This window comes from Apteryx mantelli, chromosome 3, assembly GCF_036417845.1.
Source record: "Apteryx mantelli isolate bAptMan1 chromosome 3, bAptMan1.hap1, whole genome shotgun sequence".
Lineage (NCBI taxonomy): Eukaryota > Metazoa > Chordata > Aves > Apterygiformes > Apterygidae > Apteryx > Apteryx mantelli.
The window spans coordinates 129,357,794-129,378,001 of record NC_089980.1 but is presented as its reverse complement, the minus strand read 5'-3'; the positions used below and the strand labels follow the sequence as shown (position 1 = coordinate 129,378,001).

At 36.4% G+C, this 20,208-nt stretch overlaps 1 protein-coding gene across 1 annotated transcript in view; it reads left to right on the top strand.

Moving 5' to 3' along the window:
* LDAH (lipid droplet associated hydrolase) overlaps positions 1 to 20,208 on the top strand; it is a 132,910-nt gene that overhangs the window by 50,622 nt on the left and 62,080 nt on the right. Inside the window, exon 4 of the mRNA XM_067294346.1 lies at positions 12,478 to 12,647. Coding sequence (XP_067150447.1) covers positions 12,478 to 12,647 — 170 coding nt within the window. The remainder of the gene's footprint in view (positions 1 to 12,477; positions 12,648 to 20,208) is intronic.

Sequence of the window (20,208 nt, the reverse complement as noted above, 5' to 3'; positions counted from 1 at the left end):
GACTAAGAATGGAGCCTTCAGCATTTTCTTCATCAAAGTTAAGAATGAAACTACAGTCTTGATAACAGGGAAGAAATTGTCCAATTAGTTTTTAAATAACATAATATAATAGTATAGAAGAGAAGATATAAATCATAAGTTAAAGTGGTTAATCTGACAACAGTGTGTTTCTTTCCCAAAAGTATATAGTTTGCACTATTCAATGCATGCACCTAACAGGTGATGCTTCTGTAATAATAGGATAAATAAACCTACAGTATTTAAAGAAAGTACAAGATGAAACTCTAGTCCCTCTCCATAGTTTTGTCACTGATTTTAATAAATTCAGGCTTTTACACATGGTGCTCTGTTCAGTTCTCTTTTGCCTTATGCTGTGTGTTGGTACAAGTAATGAGAAATGGAATATGAAATGCTCCTAAATCAAAATGGTGGTCTTTTCCACTGATTTTGCACCAGTGCAGGTGATGGCAAAGCGTGAAACTCAGTGAAGAGTGTCAGACCAGAGAATTAGATTCTCCAGTCTGCTGAATTCGCTTTACGGCATGTGAGCCGGCAGCAAAACCCCTGGTGCTCTGACTTCCAGTGCAGGAGTCACTGAGTCACGACTGGTTCCATTTGCTGTCAGTTTGCACTGCTTGTGCAAAGAGCAGACCAATCAAAGGCTTATAATCAGACTTTTCAGAAGGGGAATGTTTGGATTCCTGGATTAAGCACTGTGAGGTAGCATTGCAGTACTAAATATATTGCATATGTTTTATGCTCTATAGCCCACGGTGCCGGTAACGTGGGCTCAAATTCTCAGGTGGAATAAACTGCCGTAGCTTTTCTGAAGTTAGTGTTGTGGCACCAGTTTACAGCACCAGGGAATCTAAGATGTATTTTCGAAAACTTCTTAGAATCAATCAGTCTTGAAGGATACAGATTAAAGATGGAAAAATGTTAGGTTTGCATATGTGGGTTGTTTACTCAAAAAAAAAGGATGCTAGACAGTATTGTTGTATAATTTGGATTTGTTTACTGCAGGTAGTTATTCTAAATATTAAATTTAACATTTTTGTGGGCAAATGAAGATGCAAACCTACTCTTTCCTGTACAGTTCTATTGATGTAGTATAGTCCCATATGAATATTTAGGAGAGTAAGGAAAAAAAGCCTTAAGTTTTATTGAATGTTATACTAGTGCCATTATAGTAGCTAGTTAAGTAGGAAATGCCTTAGTGGTTTTTAAGTATCACTCTAAGACTTTCATACTTCCAGTCTTTGTCCGTAACAAAGCTGTAAATATAATTTTGGGCTGGATTTTCAAAGGAAGTCAGCACTCATCTAACAAATTAAAAGTTTTAGCCTGAATTCGGTAGAAGCATCGAGCAATTCAGAAAGTGTCACCCATTGATCTATCCAGCTATCTTCCTGTTTATCGCTAAAGAACAAATTATATCATTACTTGTGCGGTACAGTATACCTGCCTATCTGGATACCCTGTGAGCAGCTTGCTTTTTCCCCTCTCTCCCTCCCTCTCTCCTTTCCTCCCTCCCTCCCTCCGCTGGGGTGCACTCCTTGCCATTTTCTCCTACTGTTTATTATAGTTCTTTTTACTCCTTATCTGTGGAATAACATGGGTTGTCTTCCTTGGCCTGCTGTCGTACTTCCCACTAAATTTGTGCTCTCCTTTGTTTGCTCTCCCTCCCTCCCTCTCCCTACTTATATCTGTTTAAACTTTTCCAGGTTTGGAAGTGCTGTTTTCAACAGGTGAGACGGCTAGCCTTGCCTGCTATGGTACAGTGCCATCTTTAACGTGCAGCTACTGAATTGGTTCCTGTGAGATGACATTCATAGTTTTTTGTTCATTTGAACACAAATGCAATTGCCACTTCCAATTCTTTACCTCTTAATGTCATCTGCCCAGTCTTGATTACGTGCAGAGCATCATAATTTTGTTTTCCTTGCATTGTTGAACTGTACAAACATGAGTCTTGGTTAAAGTGGACTGTTTACTGAAGTTGTTCATTTGCTACTTCATTCAGTAAGAAAGTTCTGTGCCTCAGTTTGAAGGCTGAAATTTCCCCTTGTTTAATTGGGAGATGTTATATCTGGCCAAACATGAAGAGATATTGATGCTAATATACTTTGCACTGAAGAATGTTCATTACGGTAAATGTACTGCGTGCATGGTTCCTGGACAGATTCATACATTATGTGCCTCAGGCTGATGGTGCAAATTTAAATACCAGTGAAACACATTTGCCCTTGTGAAACTGGGTTCAGACCATATGCGAAAATATTATTTCGGACCATATGTGAAATGAGTATTCCTAAGAGAAACTCATAAGGTGGAAATTTGGAGGGGTGCCACCTGCCAGTCAGTCAAAGCAAGGGAAATACGACTTTTTGGAAAGTGCATGTGAGATTTTGGGGACCTACATTCAATGTTGCAGCCTACCCTTTCTGTGGAATAAGTTGATCAAATCAGCAAGGTAGTGGAAATTGCAAGATTTTCTCTGTGTTGGCTGGACATACATTATTGTTACCATGATGGCATCCACAGGCTCAGGCCCTTTTAAGTGTAAATGTAAACACAGTAATAAACTGCCTTTTTCCTGAAAATCTTTTTATTGACTTCATTTTGTCAACCGCCATATTTTCAAGTATACGAGCTCTGCTTTCTATCATTGTCTATGAAGTCTATGCCACTGCAAGGCAGTAGCCTTCATTGCTTTCTTCCAAATCTCTCTTTTTACCTTATTTTTTTCTGAAGTGAACTTCACTTCAGCAGCTGGTGCGGAAAGGCTGGGACCTGTTGTGTTGACGGCAGCTGTCTTGGCGTGTCTTTGCTCCAGAGTTATCCTGGAAAGTCCAGAGGTCTAAGCACCCCAAAAAGGGCAATGTGTTCAGCAGTTCCCTAGAACGCTATATTGGTATCACTGTTTTGTTTTGTACCTGTTTGCCTGTATGTAGTCCTTACTATTTCAGGCTCTGTTTGGTGATTCTTCTGTAATCAACTTCGGTAGAGGTAGTTTTGTGGTAGAGTTTATTTTGGAATTACTGAAAGAGGGGAGAATTGCTGGAAGATTTTGAAAGATTGTCAGCACCAAAATTACTTGTTATCTATTATTTTGCAAGTGTAGATATGCAAACCCAGACTTAACTTCAAAACTGGGTAAAAGTTTACCTTGGTAAATCCCAGATAAAAGCCTAGCTTATGGTAAAGCCAGAACATAATGTTGTTTTCTTGTGCTCCTTCTTGTTATAAGCAGTCTTTAGTAGTCCAAGTTGTGTGCTGCTGTCAAGAGTGCTGCTTTGGAGCAGCCTGGAAGTAAGGAAATTATGAGATAAATAAAATCATGAGTTTTATACTCCTACTCCTGTATATTTAGATATATCTTACTGTGGTGGTCTGCCTTAGCAAGGAAGTCCCTTCCAGTCTTGTTTACGTGGGCAAGTGATGAAGGGAATTCACAGAATTCACTAGAACTGAGAGTATCCAGAAAACAAGAAACTTGCAGGAATGATCAGCTTCTCATTGACTCAGACCTCTTAGCTTTCACTCCTGGAGGTGATTCTACAATGGAAATTTAGATCTGTTTTTCCACAGTGATGGTTCTTTAACCCCTCCCCAGCCAAGTTTTTTCTTTATTATTGCTTTGTTTTACTTTGCCTTTTGTTATGTTATTTTAATTGAAAATTCTTGTAACTTGCACTTTCTGTAGTCATACAGCTTATTTACTGTAAAATACAATCATCTAGATATGGTAAAAATTTTTACCTGTGTTATGTAAAACACCTATATTGGGTTTACTTTATGCATGTAAAAGTGATTATGCTGCATATAGGTTGGCATAGAACTACACCATAAAATCACAATCTAATGGTGCTTGCCTTGCCATAATTGGGCACAACTGCAGAATTTTATCTCAAAGCTTGTACTGTTACCTTATTATACCTTGTTAATAGTTGCCCTGATCTGTTAGGAGGAAGCAAGAATGCACACACGGAATAAAAACAAGTCTCTCTCAGAGGTCTTGATTTAATAAGTTCAGTGTGCTCTTGTATGTTTTTAATCAACAGTTGTTTTTTAGTATTTGTCATGTTTATTAGTTCATTCTGTCAGATTATGCCAGTAATGATTTAATTATAATAGAGCTTCCTTTGAAAAACAGATTAGGTGTTAAAAAAGTGTCCCAGAAATAGGAACATATATAGCAAAGGAAATCAGTAGTTTAATTTGTAAATTAAGGTCTCATGTTAGTTTTCTAATAAAGAAAATAATGCATATGACCACTTCAGTTTCTTGAGTAAATGGTAATTTATTTGTGGAGGATACCTTTACAAAAAGTAATTACTCCAATAAACACTAATGAGTGGTGTGTTTATCTTAAAAGTTGCATGAACAGTTCCTGAGGGTACCAGGGCCAGATTAAGGTCTAAGGGTTAATCTAAAACACAATGCTTTAAGACCTGGTTCCTGGTGTCAGTAGGAGTTCTTCAGTATTTATTGAACATTTTTTCTGGTTTCCATCCCATTACTTTGGCATTTTATTGCTTGCTGATACAAATTATCAAGGGCTCAATAATCAAATCAAAGTTTGGGTGAAGCATTTAGGCTTTAAGCAATATATCTTTAGGGGCTATATTTTCTAAAAGGTTTACCTATCTTAGACATGCGAACCTGAAAGCTCAGTTTTTAATTTTACAGTTCTATTTAAACATTTTCATTTGGCATCATTCAGTGATATGGAATTACGGTGTTTTGCCATACAACAAAAACAAATGGGTTATTTACTTTATAGAATTAAACTTCTGACTCTGCAATCCAGTTTAGCAAGTGTTCCTTCTAAGTAATTTAGTTATGGGGCTGCTTTCTGCCTGCTGCTGTGTGAAAGCAAAGATTAAACTTGATTTAATTTAAGCACAAATTGCCTCATATAGACAGTAGTTACTCAATCACAATTGCTGCTTTTCTCTCCAGTGTTGTATATAGGTAGAGTGGAAAGAAGAGGTGGGGCATAAAGTCTAAAACACTTGGTCCTTTATGCTGGATGCACTTAGAGTCTTTGGTGAGGGCATAGTACACTTAACATGACCTTGGATTAGCTCTCCTGAACTATTCAGTTGGCCTTACTCGATATCTTGTGCCTTACCCACTCCCCCCACACACACATTTTGATACCATGGCTGACCTTTCAGTACCTTCCCCAATTTTGCTTTATTTCCTTTTGATACTTTCTTGTCATGTTATTAGATTTTCATCTGTTAAAACTTTTTTCTTTCCTCACTGTTAGCATAAAGGAGTATGGTGATGTATCATGCAGCTGAAATGAGTGGCATATTGAGAGAAAGAGGTGAGTCTCTTTCCAGTTCCCTGATTCAGTCTCCAGATATTTACTTGTCTTTATCTCATACAGGATTCATTTCTGAAAACTCCTGACCATGAAATTTGTATGCTAGGTTCATTAGAGTTTGTCCTTTGATATCCTGGCACTACCTCCTCAGAATAAATGATTTAGTGAAAGAGAAGATACAGCTCAGGTAGGTTAGGGGATTTTTAATTCCCTTTCCTTCATGGCATATAATTGCAAGTTACCTTTTTACACAGATCGTGATGCCAGATTCATTGATGCTGTTCACATCTTTGATACTGTCTGTCAGCTTCATGTCACAAGGTCACATACAATATTTTCCTCCTGGAAGGGGGATTTTTCTCTTTGCTTGAATTGATTCCTTCATTGTAGACCACAAATCTAGAGGAGCCTAGTTCCAGATCTTGGAATCTTGTTGTGGCTGAGCTGTGAATCTTGTGAGTACTTAGAAGAATCCATGAAGGTTTATCTGCCTCTTAGTAATACGGAAGCTCCTCGGCTTTATTCAAGACAGGCCACATCACATTCTTGTGATCTGCAATGTATTAAGAGCAGCAATACCATTTTGGCATATGGGTTCCATGGTCACAGGCTACATGTCTTTTTCAATATAGTATATCCACAGAAGCAAAGAAAATGACTTTTTTTCAGCAGTCTATTGTTGGCTCCCCCAACTACTTGCTAGCATTCATTGAAACATTAGCATCTGCCTTTCTCATCATTTCTTTTAGGTATTTGTTGTCCCATCTGGGCCATTTCCAGATGTCTTCAGATGTTGTTTCTGAGCAAGATATGGAGACTTATGGTCACCCTCAACAGTCCAATGCAGAAATTCTCATGATCATCTCACTCTTTAATCAGCATCTTGCATCTGCGATCTGTGATCCCTGTTAGTGGTGCCATTTAGAAACGTAGACTCATATGGAAATCTTTTATCTCTTGTCCTCTTACTATGCTCAGGGCAAGGATTCCAGATGTGCACCTTGGTATTTTAGCTTGTTTCTTGTCCCTTCTTGTCCATCAAAATAAGGATTTTGATGTCCATGTTTGTTATCCTTTTTTTTTTTTTTTTTGGAAGAGATTTTGACAATCCTAGTTTCCTAAGAGAACAGAAGCATTTAACAACTGAGCTTATTTGTCTGTTGTCTTGCAAAAGATAGTGGGTAATTACCATACCTCTGTTAAGTTCATTATGGCCGAGGTCGAATTAACTGTCTGACTTTTGTGCTGTATAGTTTTTTACGTATTCCCAGTATAGGTACCAAATATCCTGCAATAATATGACTCTTCCTTTTTTTTTTCTTTTTTTTTTTTTTAAATCTTCTGGTATGTTGTTAATGAGATGAAGACCGCCATGGAGATCCTTTCATTACAGGGTACTAACCCATTTGATTGGAAAACTGATGAGACTGCTTTAAATTCGCAGCTTTGTGCATGTGCTTTGACAGTGGTTAAACCTAAGCCAAGAAGACAGGGAAAGGAGAGATTAATCTCCACTTTCAGTTCTTATGCATCAGGACATTAATACTAGGTTGAGAGAACTTTTGCCCCTTTCTTCTAAGGTGTTAAAACCCCAACACATAGACATTGTTTTACCAGAATTGGAGATGTGACATTAGTTAAAGTTGTGGCCTCATGGATATCCAGATAAGATCCTTGAGACCTTTTTCTCTGTGTGCGCACCTCTTTCTCTTCCCCTTCTGTCTTTGACCTTCCCTTTCTCATCTTTTGAAAATCATTAGCTTTCACTAACATCTGATTCCCTATTTCCTCCAATAAGCAGGTTATCAAAGTGTCTAGTCATGACAATACTGTCCAGTTTTGCCTCTCTGCCTCTCTCTGGCCTCTTTTTTTGCCCTAATCCTTCTCCCAATTCCTTTAAAAAAAAAGGAAGATTTATAAACAGTCTTTTTAGCACTTTACCACGGTTTTGTCTGTAATCATGGCTCATTTCGACAGAAGGAAGTGGGTGGCCTTTACATTTATTTATACAATTGGCTGTTAAGGGACTCCTCAGGTACCCTGTTCATTTAACATCCTGGAGATAACATTCCAGGACCTTTGATTCATTAGGGGTTTCATGATGTTTTGGGACAAGTCCACTCCTAATCTGAATTTATTGTTTTAGACTTTATTTTCCAGGACTAGTTTGCTTCAAAGATCCCACTAGTGGCAAAGGGAAAGCAGTCAAACATCTTATTTTCCTCTCTCTGGATAGGTTAAATAATTTTGGGGAAGAGCAACACAAGTGTACTATTCTCAGTGCAGTTTATGTACATGCAGCTGAGCTCTTAGCCTCTCCAGAACACACTGTAAAGCCTTTAAAGTGGCTTCTGATGTGATTCCTCCTTGAATGTATAAATTAAATTATATAAATTATAAAATTTATATAACTTTTTAAATGTAAATTATTGTTTTGGATACTTTGAATATGATATATATTCATATTGTCACATTTTTATTTCCCATTATAGCATGACGGTATGATCTTTTGCTACCTTTCAAAGTGCTGTATTTCTTCCTAACTCAAGAATACTCTGTAGCATCTGTATTCTGCTAGAACAGATTTCTTAAATAATTGGCATACACGTATGACCACAAGGGATACACTTCATGGAAGCCAGGCTATTGCACTGTAATGATGATACACTATTATAAAGAGAAGTACTGGGCTGTCTTCATAACCTGATGTAAATCCTACCATTTTGTCCCCTTTTCCCATACAGTTTTTATCCATTCTATGATTAATTTGTTATGTAAAAACAAAGCCAAGAAAGTTAAAACTTCTTTTTTGCTTGTTTGATTTTGAGTATGGAGGTAGGAAAGAGACATGAAACAGAGGTGAAATGATCTGTGGTTCAGATAGGTTTTCAGATTCGTAATAACGCAATAAAATGAGTTGGATTGATTATTTCAAATGTAGTTTTAGTTGTAATTGATTTGTAATTAGTTTATTCAGTTTGTTTTAAACAGGAAAGATTTTCTTTCCTGAAGAAGCTACTTGTAGCAGTCCATGTTTATAGTAAGTCAGTGATTCAGTTAGTCTTTGTCGTGCCACAAGAAATGTTAAATAAATACATTTGTGCTGAGGATAAAAAACAGCATTTTCTTTTTTTCTTTTCTGCTCCATAACTTGAAACATGCTTGATCTTCTTTCTTTACTTAAAAAGTAAACCAAAACTATCTTGTGCATTACTTGTTCATGACTAATTTGTAGGCCTTGTAGTATTCCTGTATAAAGGAGTGTATGAGTGGGTGTCCTGGGACAGACTTTTCTGTAACAAATGCACACAAGTGTCTCTACGTATTGAGCTTAAATGTTCAGTCACTCACTGAGAGCAGGGTAGCTGGGAAGCTGGACACACAAGCGTTCTTCTGTGAAATTGGGGAAGGACAAAGGCATGCAGAAATTAGATGCACAAATTTAAGTAGTGTTGGCAAATCTGGCCCTCCAGTATCTTTTTGAATCATCCAGTTAGAAGGAATCTATGATTTTTGCAGAATTTTAATGAAAGGCTAAATCTTCCTCAGTCTAATGTCTGCTCATAGCTGATGTTCTTTTTCTTCTGCCTAAGAATTTCACTTGCGTACACATCAGGAAAAAAAAAAACAAATTTCTCTTGTTATTTCCCTGAACACCAGAGTTGTCTTTCCTAGCAGGATTAACACGTCGACTAATCTTAGAGCAAACACTTTATTTTAATCTATCATTGTTTTCTGACTGTGGGTTTAGCAGAGGTCAGAAAAAGAGATTCATTAAAGTGATTGCACATTTGTTTTTGTGAAAGCACATCAGAAGATTAATGCTTTGCCAAAGAAAATACAGAAATACAATATTTCTTTTAATAGACTTTAGCTAAACAGAGCCTCAAAATCACATGCCTGGGCCCAGATGGGGTGTTTGCAGCATAAGGATACAACTCGTATAATTACTACTATCTGAAAACTGCTTAAATGAGCTCTGTTTCAGCCATGTCATTTATTCCACACCTGAGGTGGAGTAACTCACCCTCTGCTCCCTTCTCTGATGTAGAGCCATTGGAGAGCTAACTGCCAATGTGTTTGTGCAAGTCTATTTGCTTATATAAAGATCTCATTTAAGCTCCTCCACCCAAGAAATTCATGTTGATTTTGGACAATCCCTGGACGATTTTATTCCATAAAATAAATAAATAAATCTTTCAAACCTGTGACACAGCCCTGCTCTCACATATTTCGGACTATTATAAGTGTAACATTTGTGTTGGGGAGACGTGAGCTAACATGAGACATGGACGGTTTTATATTTGTCCAGAAATAAGATAGAATATATATTTCTATATAGAGTTATGTGACATAGGAGTTTCACTTGACCAAAGAGTGCTGGATCAGTCTGTGATGAATAGAAAGCGTATGGATCCCCAAACACTCCACCACTTGCTTATCTTCCAGTGTGGCTTTTCCAGAAGTATAACCAATATGACTTGATTTGGCAACATACCAGCATTTGAGAAGGAAAGGAAAAGCTGCATTAAACTGCTGAAACAATTCTCTTGGGTCAGCATTGGCTGTCAAGAATCGCTTTCAATCTAAGAGAGATTGTATGTGTATATAAAATAGGCCAATAGACTTGGGAATCTAAATAACTAACCATCTTACATGCAATCCTGCGCAGCACCATGGCTTGGCCCAATGCAGTTGAACTGGTGTCTGTAATCATAATCAATCATAATAAAACTGGCTGTTTAAAAAACATTTCTTGCAAGCTCTTTTCTCACTAGCATTGGCAATGCCTGAGAAATAAAGTATGGAAATAATAGCAAATATTTACAAAGGAAAATTGACTTGCTCAGCACAATATATGATAACATACATATGCTCAAGGTGACATACCCTGTAACTTGTTGCTGTATCCACTGAGTCATCATATTTCTGGTATTCTTTGTGTTATGTGGATTATATATACCCCTAATTAGACTTGTGATTTAGACAGCCCACTCCTGCATGACGTTAAGCTGCTGCACAAATAAATAAAAAGTAGGAAAGACAGCTTTTGCTAAAAATAGAAGCTAAGATTAGAAACAATGTTTTGGCCTTAGGCCCTTATTTAGGGTTTTGGAAAACAGAACAGGCTTTTTTTGTTTTCCATTACCTGTAGAAAACCTAATAGGCAAAATATTAATTCTCATCTCATTTTGCATTCTTTGAGTGTGTTTTAATAAACCCCTTTTTCATTTAAAGTAAACTACTGTAAATTACGCTGGAATATGATCATCAGTGCTTTTAGTAGAAATATTGGTTTGGTTGAAAAAAGCTTTTTGTTGTGACCTCTGTGATAAATGCTTAAGGTTCAGAAAAAAGGCATCAGAACACGTTCTTTAGCAATTGTTTTGCTTCAAAACATTTTATTTTATACATTGATCGTTTTATATGATCAAAAAGGTAATATTTTGGCAGCCCACTTAGACTACCAATTAATACTATTGCTGTTATGTTCCTGATAACTTCAGTACCTTAATAATTTTAGCATGTGAAGTTATTGACCCGTTGCCGTCAAATTTACTACCTGCACGTTAAAAGACTAGGTAGCATTAATAATGTGATGAACTATGTTCATAGTTAAAGGGAGAAAGACTCCTTTTAGCACTTTCTCCAAGCAGGCGCAAAACCAGCTATACCTAAAATAGGCCTACATTACTAGCTAACTTTCTCTTAAAGTAGTTTTTGAATGCCTTTGTCTCCTTAAATGTATCTTTACAGTATCTCTGCCTGATGGACACTTTTTCCACCTGTATTTTCCAGGCAGGGAACTGATGCACAGGACCTCAAAAGAAGCTGACGGGGAAATTAAGCACCTAATACTTGGTGGGCCACTTAGGGCTGTGTGTGTGCTACCCCCATTAGCTGTTCCTGAGCCATTAGAGGTGGGTGGCTCTTGTCAGGAACCTACATGCTGTCTGTAGGACCGGAGCTCAGTGATGAGCCAGTCCCCATCAGACGTCTGAATCTTGCTGCCAGGACTTTTGCCTCAGTCCGGATAAAGCTGCATTGCAAGTCATCATGTGAGGAGTGTAGCAGATTAGGGGTTTAAGTCCAAGTATAAAAATGAATTCAGATAATAATATGGATTTAAGCGACCAAGTGATATTAGTGCCAGTACATCTCTTTTAAATAAGCTATAGGAATATGTTGCTTTGTGCTTGATGTCTCTCTTCTTTCATTCTTTTTTTCAGTATTTCTTCTTGCAGTCCTTTCTATACAGTGATCCAGCTTAAAAAGGAGGAATGGTATATCCTTAGTATAGCTTTTAGTTTAGTCGATAGAGCACTTTCCTAGAAGATGAAAGAGGAAATCTTACATTGAGGAACTTTAGAGCCATGTCACCCACTTAATGAGCTAAAGGTGCCCAAGTTCTCCATAAGTTGTGCTTCAGTCACCTGATTGTCCTTGTCTTATTGGTTGGCCAGAGAGAGAGTAGTGAAGTTCTCATCATAAGTTATGCACAGTAATGTGGAACCCTGAAGCTCTAACCTGATCTTTCTCTTTATGGCTGGATTGACAGTGATAAGAACCTGCCTAAATACATGTATTTTATTGAAGTGCTAGTGCTCCATATTGACACATCTGATCTTCATATTTTTCGTCATTCTATGGGACTTCTGTGAGTGTCTTTATTTTAAGACAAGAAATTTTCGATATATGAAGGTCCTCAGTGCACAAGGACATAGGTGACAGTTTGTCTTGAATGAAGGGTCTCTTGTTCCTGTGTAACATTGCTGGTCCTGATCTCACAAGGTAAAGTTGCCTCTTTTGAAGAGGTTGGATTGGTTTAAGTTGATCGAATGCCTTGAGTTTGGTCTTGTATTGAATGAAAGAGAACATAATGCCAGATGATGTGCTGTCAAGCTCCATGTGTTTCTGTATTTTTCCCTGCTTCCCCAATTAAATGTCAGGCTTCACATCCTGAACAGGTGATTCATCAGTCTGTGTTTACCAGTGGTGCTAACATAAAATTAAAATTTTTAGGTCTTTATTTATTTATTTATTTATTTATTCTGGAGTTTTCCAAAGAAGTGAAGAAAAATGAGGTACTTGAAATTTCCAATATTAAAACAAAGGACCTTTTTTCTTTTATGTTTCAGACACAGATATTAAGGAGCTAGAGGATGTTTTTGGACTTAACGGACAAGTAGAGCATAAGCTGAACTTCCTCAAAAAGAATGTGTCAAAAGATATAAAGCTGGTACTGATTGCTCATTCTATTGGTTGCTACATCACACTGGAAATGATGAAGCGAGCATCAGAACTTCAGGTACATCAACCTTACAGCCTGAAAGTTTCATTAATAGCGAAGCAGAGTACGTGCTTAGCCTATGGGTAATGCCATGTCTTTCCTGTGGAAGCTATATTCTGCTATACACAAACTTTTAGTCCCAGTTCTCATTAAAGTAAAATAAAAAAACATTAATGACTAACCCTAATAAAATATAGAAAAGTTGTCTGGTGTAAAGTTCTTATGTTGAATTGAGACCTCTAAATGCCATTGTAATATAAAAGATTAATAATGGTGATGAATATATTTAGGACTTTCTTATTGTCTTCTCATCTTTAAATAATTTATAAACAGTTAGATCACTAGATGTTTGGTAATTATATTATATTATTACATCAAAAGTTAAGACTGGTTATGATTTTAATAGCATCTTCTTAGCTCAAGGCAAGCAGATTATTAACTATACATGGGGAAATATAAGGAAAAGAATAGTAATACAGATTGCAATGAGTAGTAGTATAAAGGATATTGTTTTTAAAATTTAGTACATATGCGTATATCCTTGCTTCTGCAGATCAGCCTTGGTTTGTGTAATTTGAAGAGATGGAAGGTGTTATTGCATGTTCTTGTTATTGTGCCTCAACATTTTTCTTTTCCCCTATGAAGCAATACAAAGGCTGAGGCAGGACAGTGTCCTTGCAACTCTGGAAATAACTACCAAATTCTTAGTGCTCAGTAATAATTCACTCTAGTAGTGGATGATGAATGAAGAATACTGAATTGTTGTTGTTATTTTGTATCCGCTGTCTTTTTATATTCGCTCTTCCTAAATCACTGCCTCTTCTGTTACATTATACAGTCTTCAGTGGAAGGAAGTACAATGTTAGTGTAAGTCTGCATTTAATATATTCTTGAGTAGGTTCTTCCACTTCTTCATAACCATTTCCGCTGCCCATCTAACTTTTTCTGTCCTTTAAAGGAAACAGCAACTAAAAAAATGAAACATGAGGTTAACTTGATATATTACCACAGGCTTATTTTATTTTGTGATTATAAACAAGGGCCTTTTTGAGAGAGCTTTTATTACTGCTTTATCTTTTCAATACAGAAGGTTCTAGAAAATATCATATGCATTAATTTGTCCAAAAACATCAACTTTTCTTTGTTCGACATCCTTACAATCTTTATTATACAAAAGGTTTTATCTGGTTTCAATTAAAATATGAATTGTTGTGTAATTTTTTTACACCCGGTCCACTTGATGCTGGCAGTATGATATTTATCTGTGTGTTGAAATTTAGGTATCTTTGGGACACTCTTAAACTGCATGGTGCACTGTGCACATGAAGTTACCATATGACATGCTACATTTAAGATGCATTTAACAATAGAAAATATTTGTGCAAGCCAGAGTGTTGTGCAACCTTTGTCCCTTTGCCAAAAATAAGTTAACTGTTAGGCTTTATAACATATGAAGTGTGATAATAAGAAACTTGTGTTTCCATCCCTCCCTTTATTTTTACTGGAATATTTGATTCCCACAAGATTTTGAGCACATATGTGTATTTTAGTAGCTAGATCATTTGATTTTATTTTTGTGTAGTTCTTATGTGATATTCTTTTATTATATGAGTTTTGGTTTTGGTCTTAAATTCTCTGCTTTTAAGAGCCTCTCACTGCTTACAGTTTATTATTCTGAGCTAGAGGTTAATGTGATGTATTTATTGTTCAAATAATTCAGTAAACATTTATATTTGGAGTGTATGTTTAGCAGATTTGATTTTTGGTACCCAATTTAAAGCCCTTTCATAATCTAATCAAATATAGACTAGATTGTCCCTCTCATGAGCAGTGATGAAGGAACCTGATAAACTAGACTCACAGGCATGAAATGGAGAAAGTGCTATGTCCTCTTCTGTCCTTCTTGGTTGCTCTTCAGCTGTTGTTTTGAATGCTGCTAATTTCTTGGCCCCTGCTATCTTCTGCAGGTTAATTATGTTCTGCATTTTGTTTTGTTTTTCTTAAAGTTTGTTTTCTACCTTTCTGTTAAATACTGCCTTACTTTTTTATTACAAGAGAAATGAAACCAAAATTGCCAATATACCCCTGGGATAAATTCAATTTTGGACCCCATCCCTATTTTCCTGCTGACTCTCAGGGAGGCTTCTGTTAACGGTTTCCACAGGAGACCCCTTAACACAAACTTAGTGTCTCATGTTGCCACCTTTGATTAAGTCTAATTAGTAGAGAAGTGCCACACGGGGTTACCTGTATACTTTTAACTAGCTGGGGCTACAGCATGAGTTTTAATGCTGGCAAATAGCCAACTACGCAGTTAAACTCTTGGACTAGTCCCTAAGACACTTTTGGCCTCAAACGGGGAGCTGCTCCCAGACAACACCCTGGCATGGTTCTGGGCTTGGCAGAGGCCAGGGACCATTCCCAATGGTCCGTTTGGATGCAAACAACCTGTTTGGAAAGAGGTGGATATTATGAAGGGGGCCACGTGGACACAGGCCATCCCATGCTGTTCTGCTTAATCTTGGGACCAGAAAATAGTCCCTGGCCATTCTATTTGCTGGTACGGATGTAACCTTGGAGACTTCTCAGTTACTGTGGTGGGTATCAAACCTAATTAGATTCACCTGTTCGTGGGAAGTGAAGCATCCAGAGTTTGTCAGACCACTGGGAGACAGAAAAATGCAAAAATTACTCTTCAGCTTACTTGATACTTGTTCTTAACCTCATAATCTTTTTTTGCTATTTATTCAGCTGGTAGAACTGAGAAATGAAGCTAACTGACATAATGATTTTCTCAGTTTTTGGAGCTGGGGCCTAAATCATAAATAGGCTACATTGTCCAGGCACTATCTTCCAAAATATGAATCCTTGCTTGGAGCCCTTCTGTGTGCGTTGCTGGGGACACCACTAAGTATTTCCTAAGGTACTCAGTTTGATCATTAATTTAATGAGAAGATTGACATGTTACCTTGCTAATGAAATTCAGTATGTTACATCATTCATTTGTGGTGGTGCTTTTGAAACGCCAGCACCTTTGTGGGTATCCCAATTAACGCTTGTTAATAAACCCATCATATGATGCAAGAATAGTTGTTCTTGTAAAACTCATTGATGAGTAAGAGTATAAAACCTCTCAGTTTAAGCAAATAACATTTCTGTAATATGTGATTCAAAACCATGCATTGTACCTATATCTCAGTGGTACCAAAGAATAATGGATATTACTAGAACTTGACTGATTTTAGACATAATAGCTAACAATGTATGTGTTGGAATAGTTGTGTATAAGACAAGTTAACATCGTGGAAAGCCCACTACACCATTTCTGTGCATTGTTCTTTTGCATCTACCATATCTCCCCTTCACCATGTTCTCTCTCACAAACAGAATTCCTTTTGGTCTATACCTTCCTTGTGAGAAATACAATGAGCATAACAAAATATTATAGTTCATATTTAATGATTCCAGAAATGTATACAGTGGCATAACCATATATTCATGTTTTTTTTCTTTTGACTATATACAAATTGCATTCAGGTCTTTCTCTTGAGGAGCTACAGCTGTTTCAGAATTCGGTAATGTACATGGCTTAGAAGGTTTTTCAGTGTGTCTTATTCTTCATAAATCAGTAGACTTTCACCCATCACGAGGTTGTCCACTAACTGAGATTTCCTGAGTTAAGCAAACATTTCTTCATTGCTAACTAATCTGAATTATTTTATGCCATATAAAATGTTGGTGCTATTCATTCCCTTTTATAAATAAATTAAAGATGCCTAGGAGGGGTTACTGGGTATTTCTCTGTTAACCTTTTGCCATACTAAAATTTTCTGTTTGTCCCTGCTGTCGGTTTCTGTGTCCTTAACCAGTTTCAAATCCACATGAAAATGTTCCTTTCACCCATTGTTAGTATTACTAATGGTCTCATGAATTAAATGACCACAATGTGAGGCATTTTGTCAGAGCTGATTGAAGCATAAATGCATATTAAATATGTTATTTTAGGTGATGCTCCTATGTGTGCGTGAAAGCTGTTTTTCTTTCTTCTTGTATACATTCTTCAAAATATTTAGTAAAAAAAGAACTTTCCTCTATAAAACACTATTGCCATTATTTCCGATATTAATAAAAAAAAGCAGGAATATGTTTTATCATTCTTTATTAAATTTAGCTGATTCTAGAGTAGTCTTTCTGTCCTGTCATTCCAAAGTTTCTGTTGTTGCATTGGTAATAATACGGTCTTTCACTACCCTTCTTGCTTCCCTAAATCACACCTTTGCTTTGACATGTATTCCTTATTTTCTGGTTTCATGCCTGAACCAAAAGACATTGTTCCATCTGTTATGAACAGCTTGCTTAGAAACGTTAATGGCCTACAGATACACAACAGAATGACAGATATCACAATCCTGTTAGGTTTTTTTTCCCCCCTTAGTCTAAGGGTCTGCTTCTTCATGATTACCTGCAGCCCTTTGCAGCACATCTTAGTGGAAGGAGACATCTCTGCACATGACCCTTCTGACAAAGATATTGGTTGGGATATAAGGTTTCAGAAGCTCTCTACTCTTTGCCATCTCTTAGCCAGGACATTTCTTTTTTTCAGGGTGTGCGAGAAGTTATCTGTATATATAAAGTCAGTTTGTTTAAACTGTGTTTTATTTAAACAGTAAAAATGACAGTAAAAGAAAATAATTTGCATTGTGATGTATCTTTGTATACTATGTAAAATGCAATAAATAATTATTCAGTTACAGAAGAAAGAAAATATAGAGACTATGTTTAAAAAACATTTTGTCCATGATCATCTCCATGCAGCCTCTCTCTCTCTCTTAACGGTGTGTGATGGTCTATTCATGAATACTAATTTGCAGTAAGACAGAAAGTGATGTTTAAAGCAAAATAGTTATTGCTGCATAAGTCGTGTAAAAACCTTCTGGTTCTGAACTGAATGTCTTGTTCTGATATAACTTGATCTATTTTCAAAATATATTAAGGTAGTAGTTTTAAATGTACTCTAGATTCACTCTGGACTAGAGTATTCAGACATGGAGTTATTCTGTAGTATTTCCATGTGTAGATTTTCTTTACTCAGGCTTTCATTTATGAAATCTCTTTGTCAACATCAATTCTGTAAGTTATCAGAGTTTTTCCAAAGTTTATTGGCAAGGATAATCCTTTTCAGTTAAAGTTCCCTGAAGACAAAAGCTTCAAGTAGATGTCTTTTTTCTTTTTTGGAGATGTTCTCCTAAGAGCTGAGCGAGGCAAGGAGAGGTTATTTTGCTGATACTGGCAAATGCATAATTTGCCATCATAGCAAAGATATCCCAGCTGCTAAATGAGCTCTTTTCACATCATTTTGGGTTGGTTAGAATACTAACTTATGGGAGAGAGAGGAGAGAGAGCATGTAAATGGTTTTGCAGTGGTTAAATTCTCACTCAGACAAGTATAAGAATCTCTGCTACCTATATCTTTATGCCTTGAATATGCTTCTTTTGTGTCTGGTTAATACCTAGTTCCTTTCTGTTGAAGTGTGTAGAAAACTCCCCCTAGCTTTAGTGAAAGTAGGATTGCACCATAAGAGAGACAAATATGTCAATTCCTCTGCCAAGTGATTTATTTTGATACAAAATTCACTCTAGTGACCCTTTTAGATTAATGATTTATTTTCAATTGTTTTGAAAGCTTGATCATGAATTTGGGAAACACTTTTTTAATGACAGGAAAGAGGGAAGTAACCATAATTTTAAACAAGTGTCCCCTACAAGAAAACAAAATTCTTTAGTATAGAATTACTGGAAATCCACAGAGACTATGAGATTAAAAGAGGGAGATTTATTAACAGTACAAGAACTGCTAGAACTATCCTTAAGCATTTCTGACCTTTAGATGATAAGAAATGTTTTCAGCAGCATGAACAGATGAGGGAAAAGACTGCATGAAAGCCATGACATTTGTACAATCTCTATTTTGCTGAGATTAGTACCTATATACATTAATCAAGACAGGTGTCATCATTACAGAAAACATGTTTTGAATGGACACTAATTTATCAGATTTGGAAGTCTTTAAAAATTATAGTGCATTTTGGAAATAGCAAATGAAAATCTAAAAGCGCCTGAGATAAACAAAAATACAAATTTTGATTCTTTTTTAGCATTTCATTTAACATTGTATCCTCTAATGCAAATATTGATTATCATTTACCTTAATTACTTCTCATGGTACTTTCAACAAACTTGGTTGATGTTGCTGCTGTCTTGGTAAGATCACTTCTGATGATCACCTGGCTGACAATTTTAAAGTTTAAAATATGCTCAGTGGACAAATATATTTTTTTCCCACCTTGTACTTTTTCTCTTACAAAAGTAATCTTGTCTTAAATCTTTTGAAGAGCACAGTGAGACTTCATAAAATCAGAAAAATAGCCAGAAGATTTATGAAGACAGGTGATATGTACTCTTATGTAGAGGAGTACGCTTTGTAGACCTGTGTACCCATGTGTGTTGTAGCCAACAGTACAGTAGAAATGTGAATAAATGTCCTTGGCTTGTGCAGCCTTGTTTTGATTTGTCCGCACTGGGAACTGCTTGTTCTTAGTTCCTTAATGGATTGCAGGGATGGGTGGGGATATAGATATGTGGTTATGTTTAGCAGTAGCAATCATGATCTGGAGAAGCAGAATGGAAATATAGTATTTTTATATAAATTTTTTGTTACTTGCATGCTTGAATGATAAAGCACAAAAAAACCCTAAAAGAAAATAAAATGGGGAAAAGACTTACAGTAACACAAACCCAATGGCCACATGCACAAAATTATTATGGAGGGAAAAAAAAATACAAGGTTATATTTAGCCTCTCTCACAAAGGAATTGGTACCCATTTCAAATAATTACGTATCTTAGGAAGAAAGCTGTGAATTGTTAGACTATAATGTAAAGCTAAATTAAGTGTGATGTATTTTTCTTCTCCTTCAGTCTATCCACTCCAGGTAACTGAACTTTATATTAAAAAATTAAGCAACTTAGTGTTCAGCTAATGTACACCTATCTTCATCCCCCTTCTACCATTGAGGGCGTAAAAAAAGAAGGAATCTAATACAGTTTTGCACAGATTTAATCAATCTTCCACTGTCTTCATTGAGACTTATATGCTAATTTAACTTTACGCATGTCTTAAGCTGGTCTCTGGATTGGACTCTTTCTATAATATATATTTTTGGCAGTTCTCTTCATCAGTTCTTGGTAAATAGCAGAGCTTTGGGAGCATATAAAAGGAGGCACAGGTGGTCTAAGCCACCAATTAGACTTAGGTTTGCTTTAGTTGACAATATACACATTGCAGGGGCTGCATAATCCACTTTGCAGCAGATGACAAAGTTCTGCAGAGTATCTTCTCTCAGTGAAGCCTCAGGCAATACCAGTAAATCCAGTGGAACAGTCAATAAAGCAAGCAACAGGAGCTTGGTGCATATGCTAAGATTATGCAGGTCTGTCATTTGGAAAAAGCAAGAAATAACATAGATGATTTATTAAACCTGACCAAATAAAATAAATAAGATAGTATGTCTTTGAAGCAT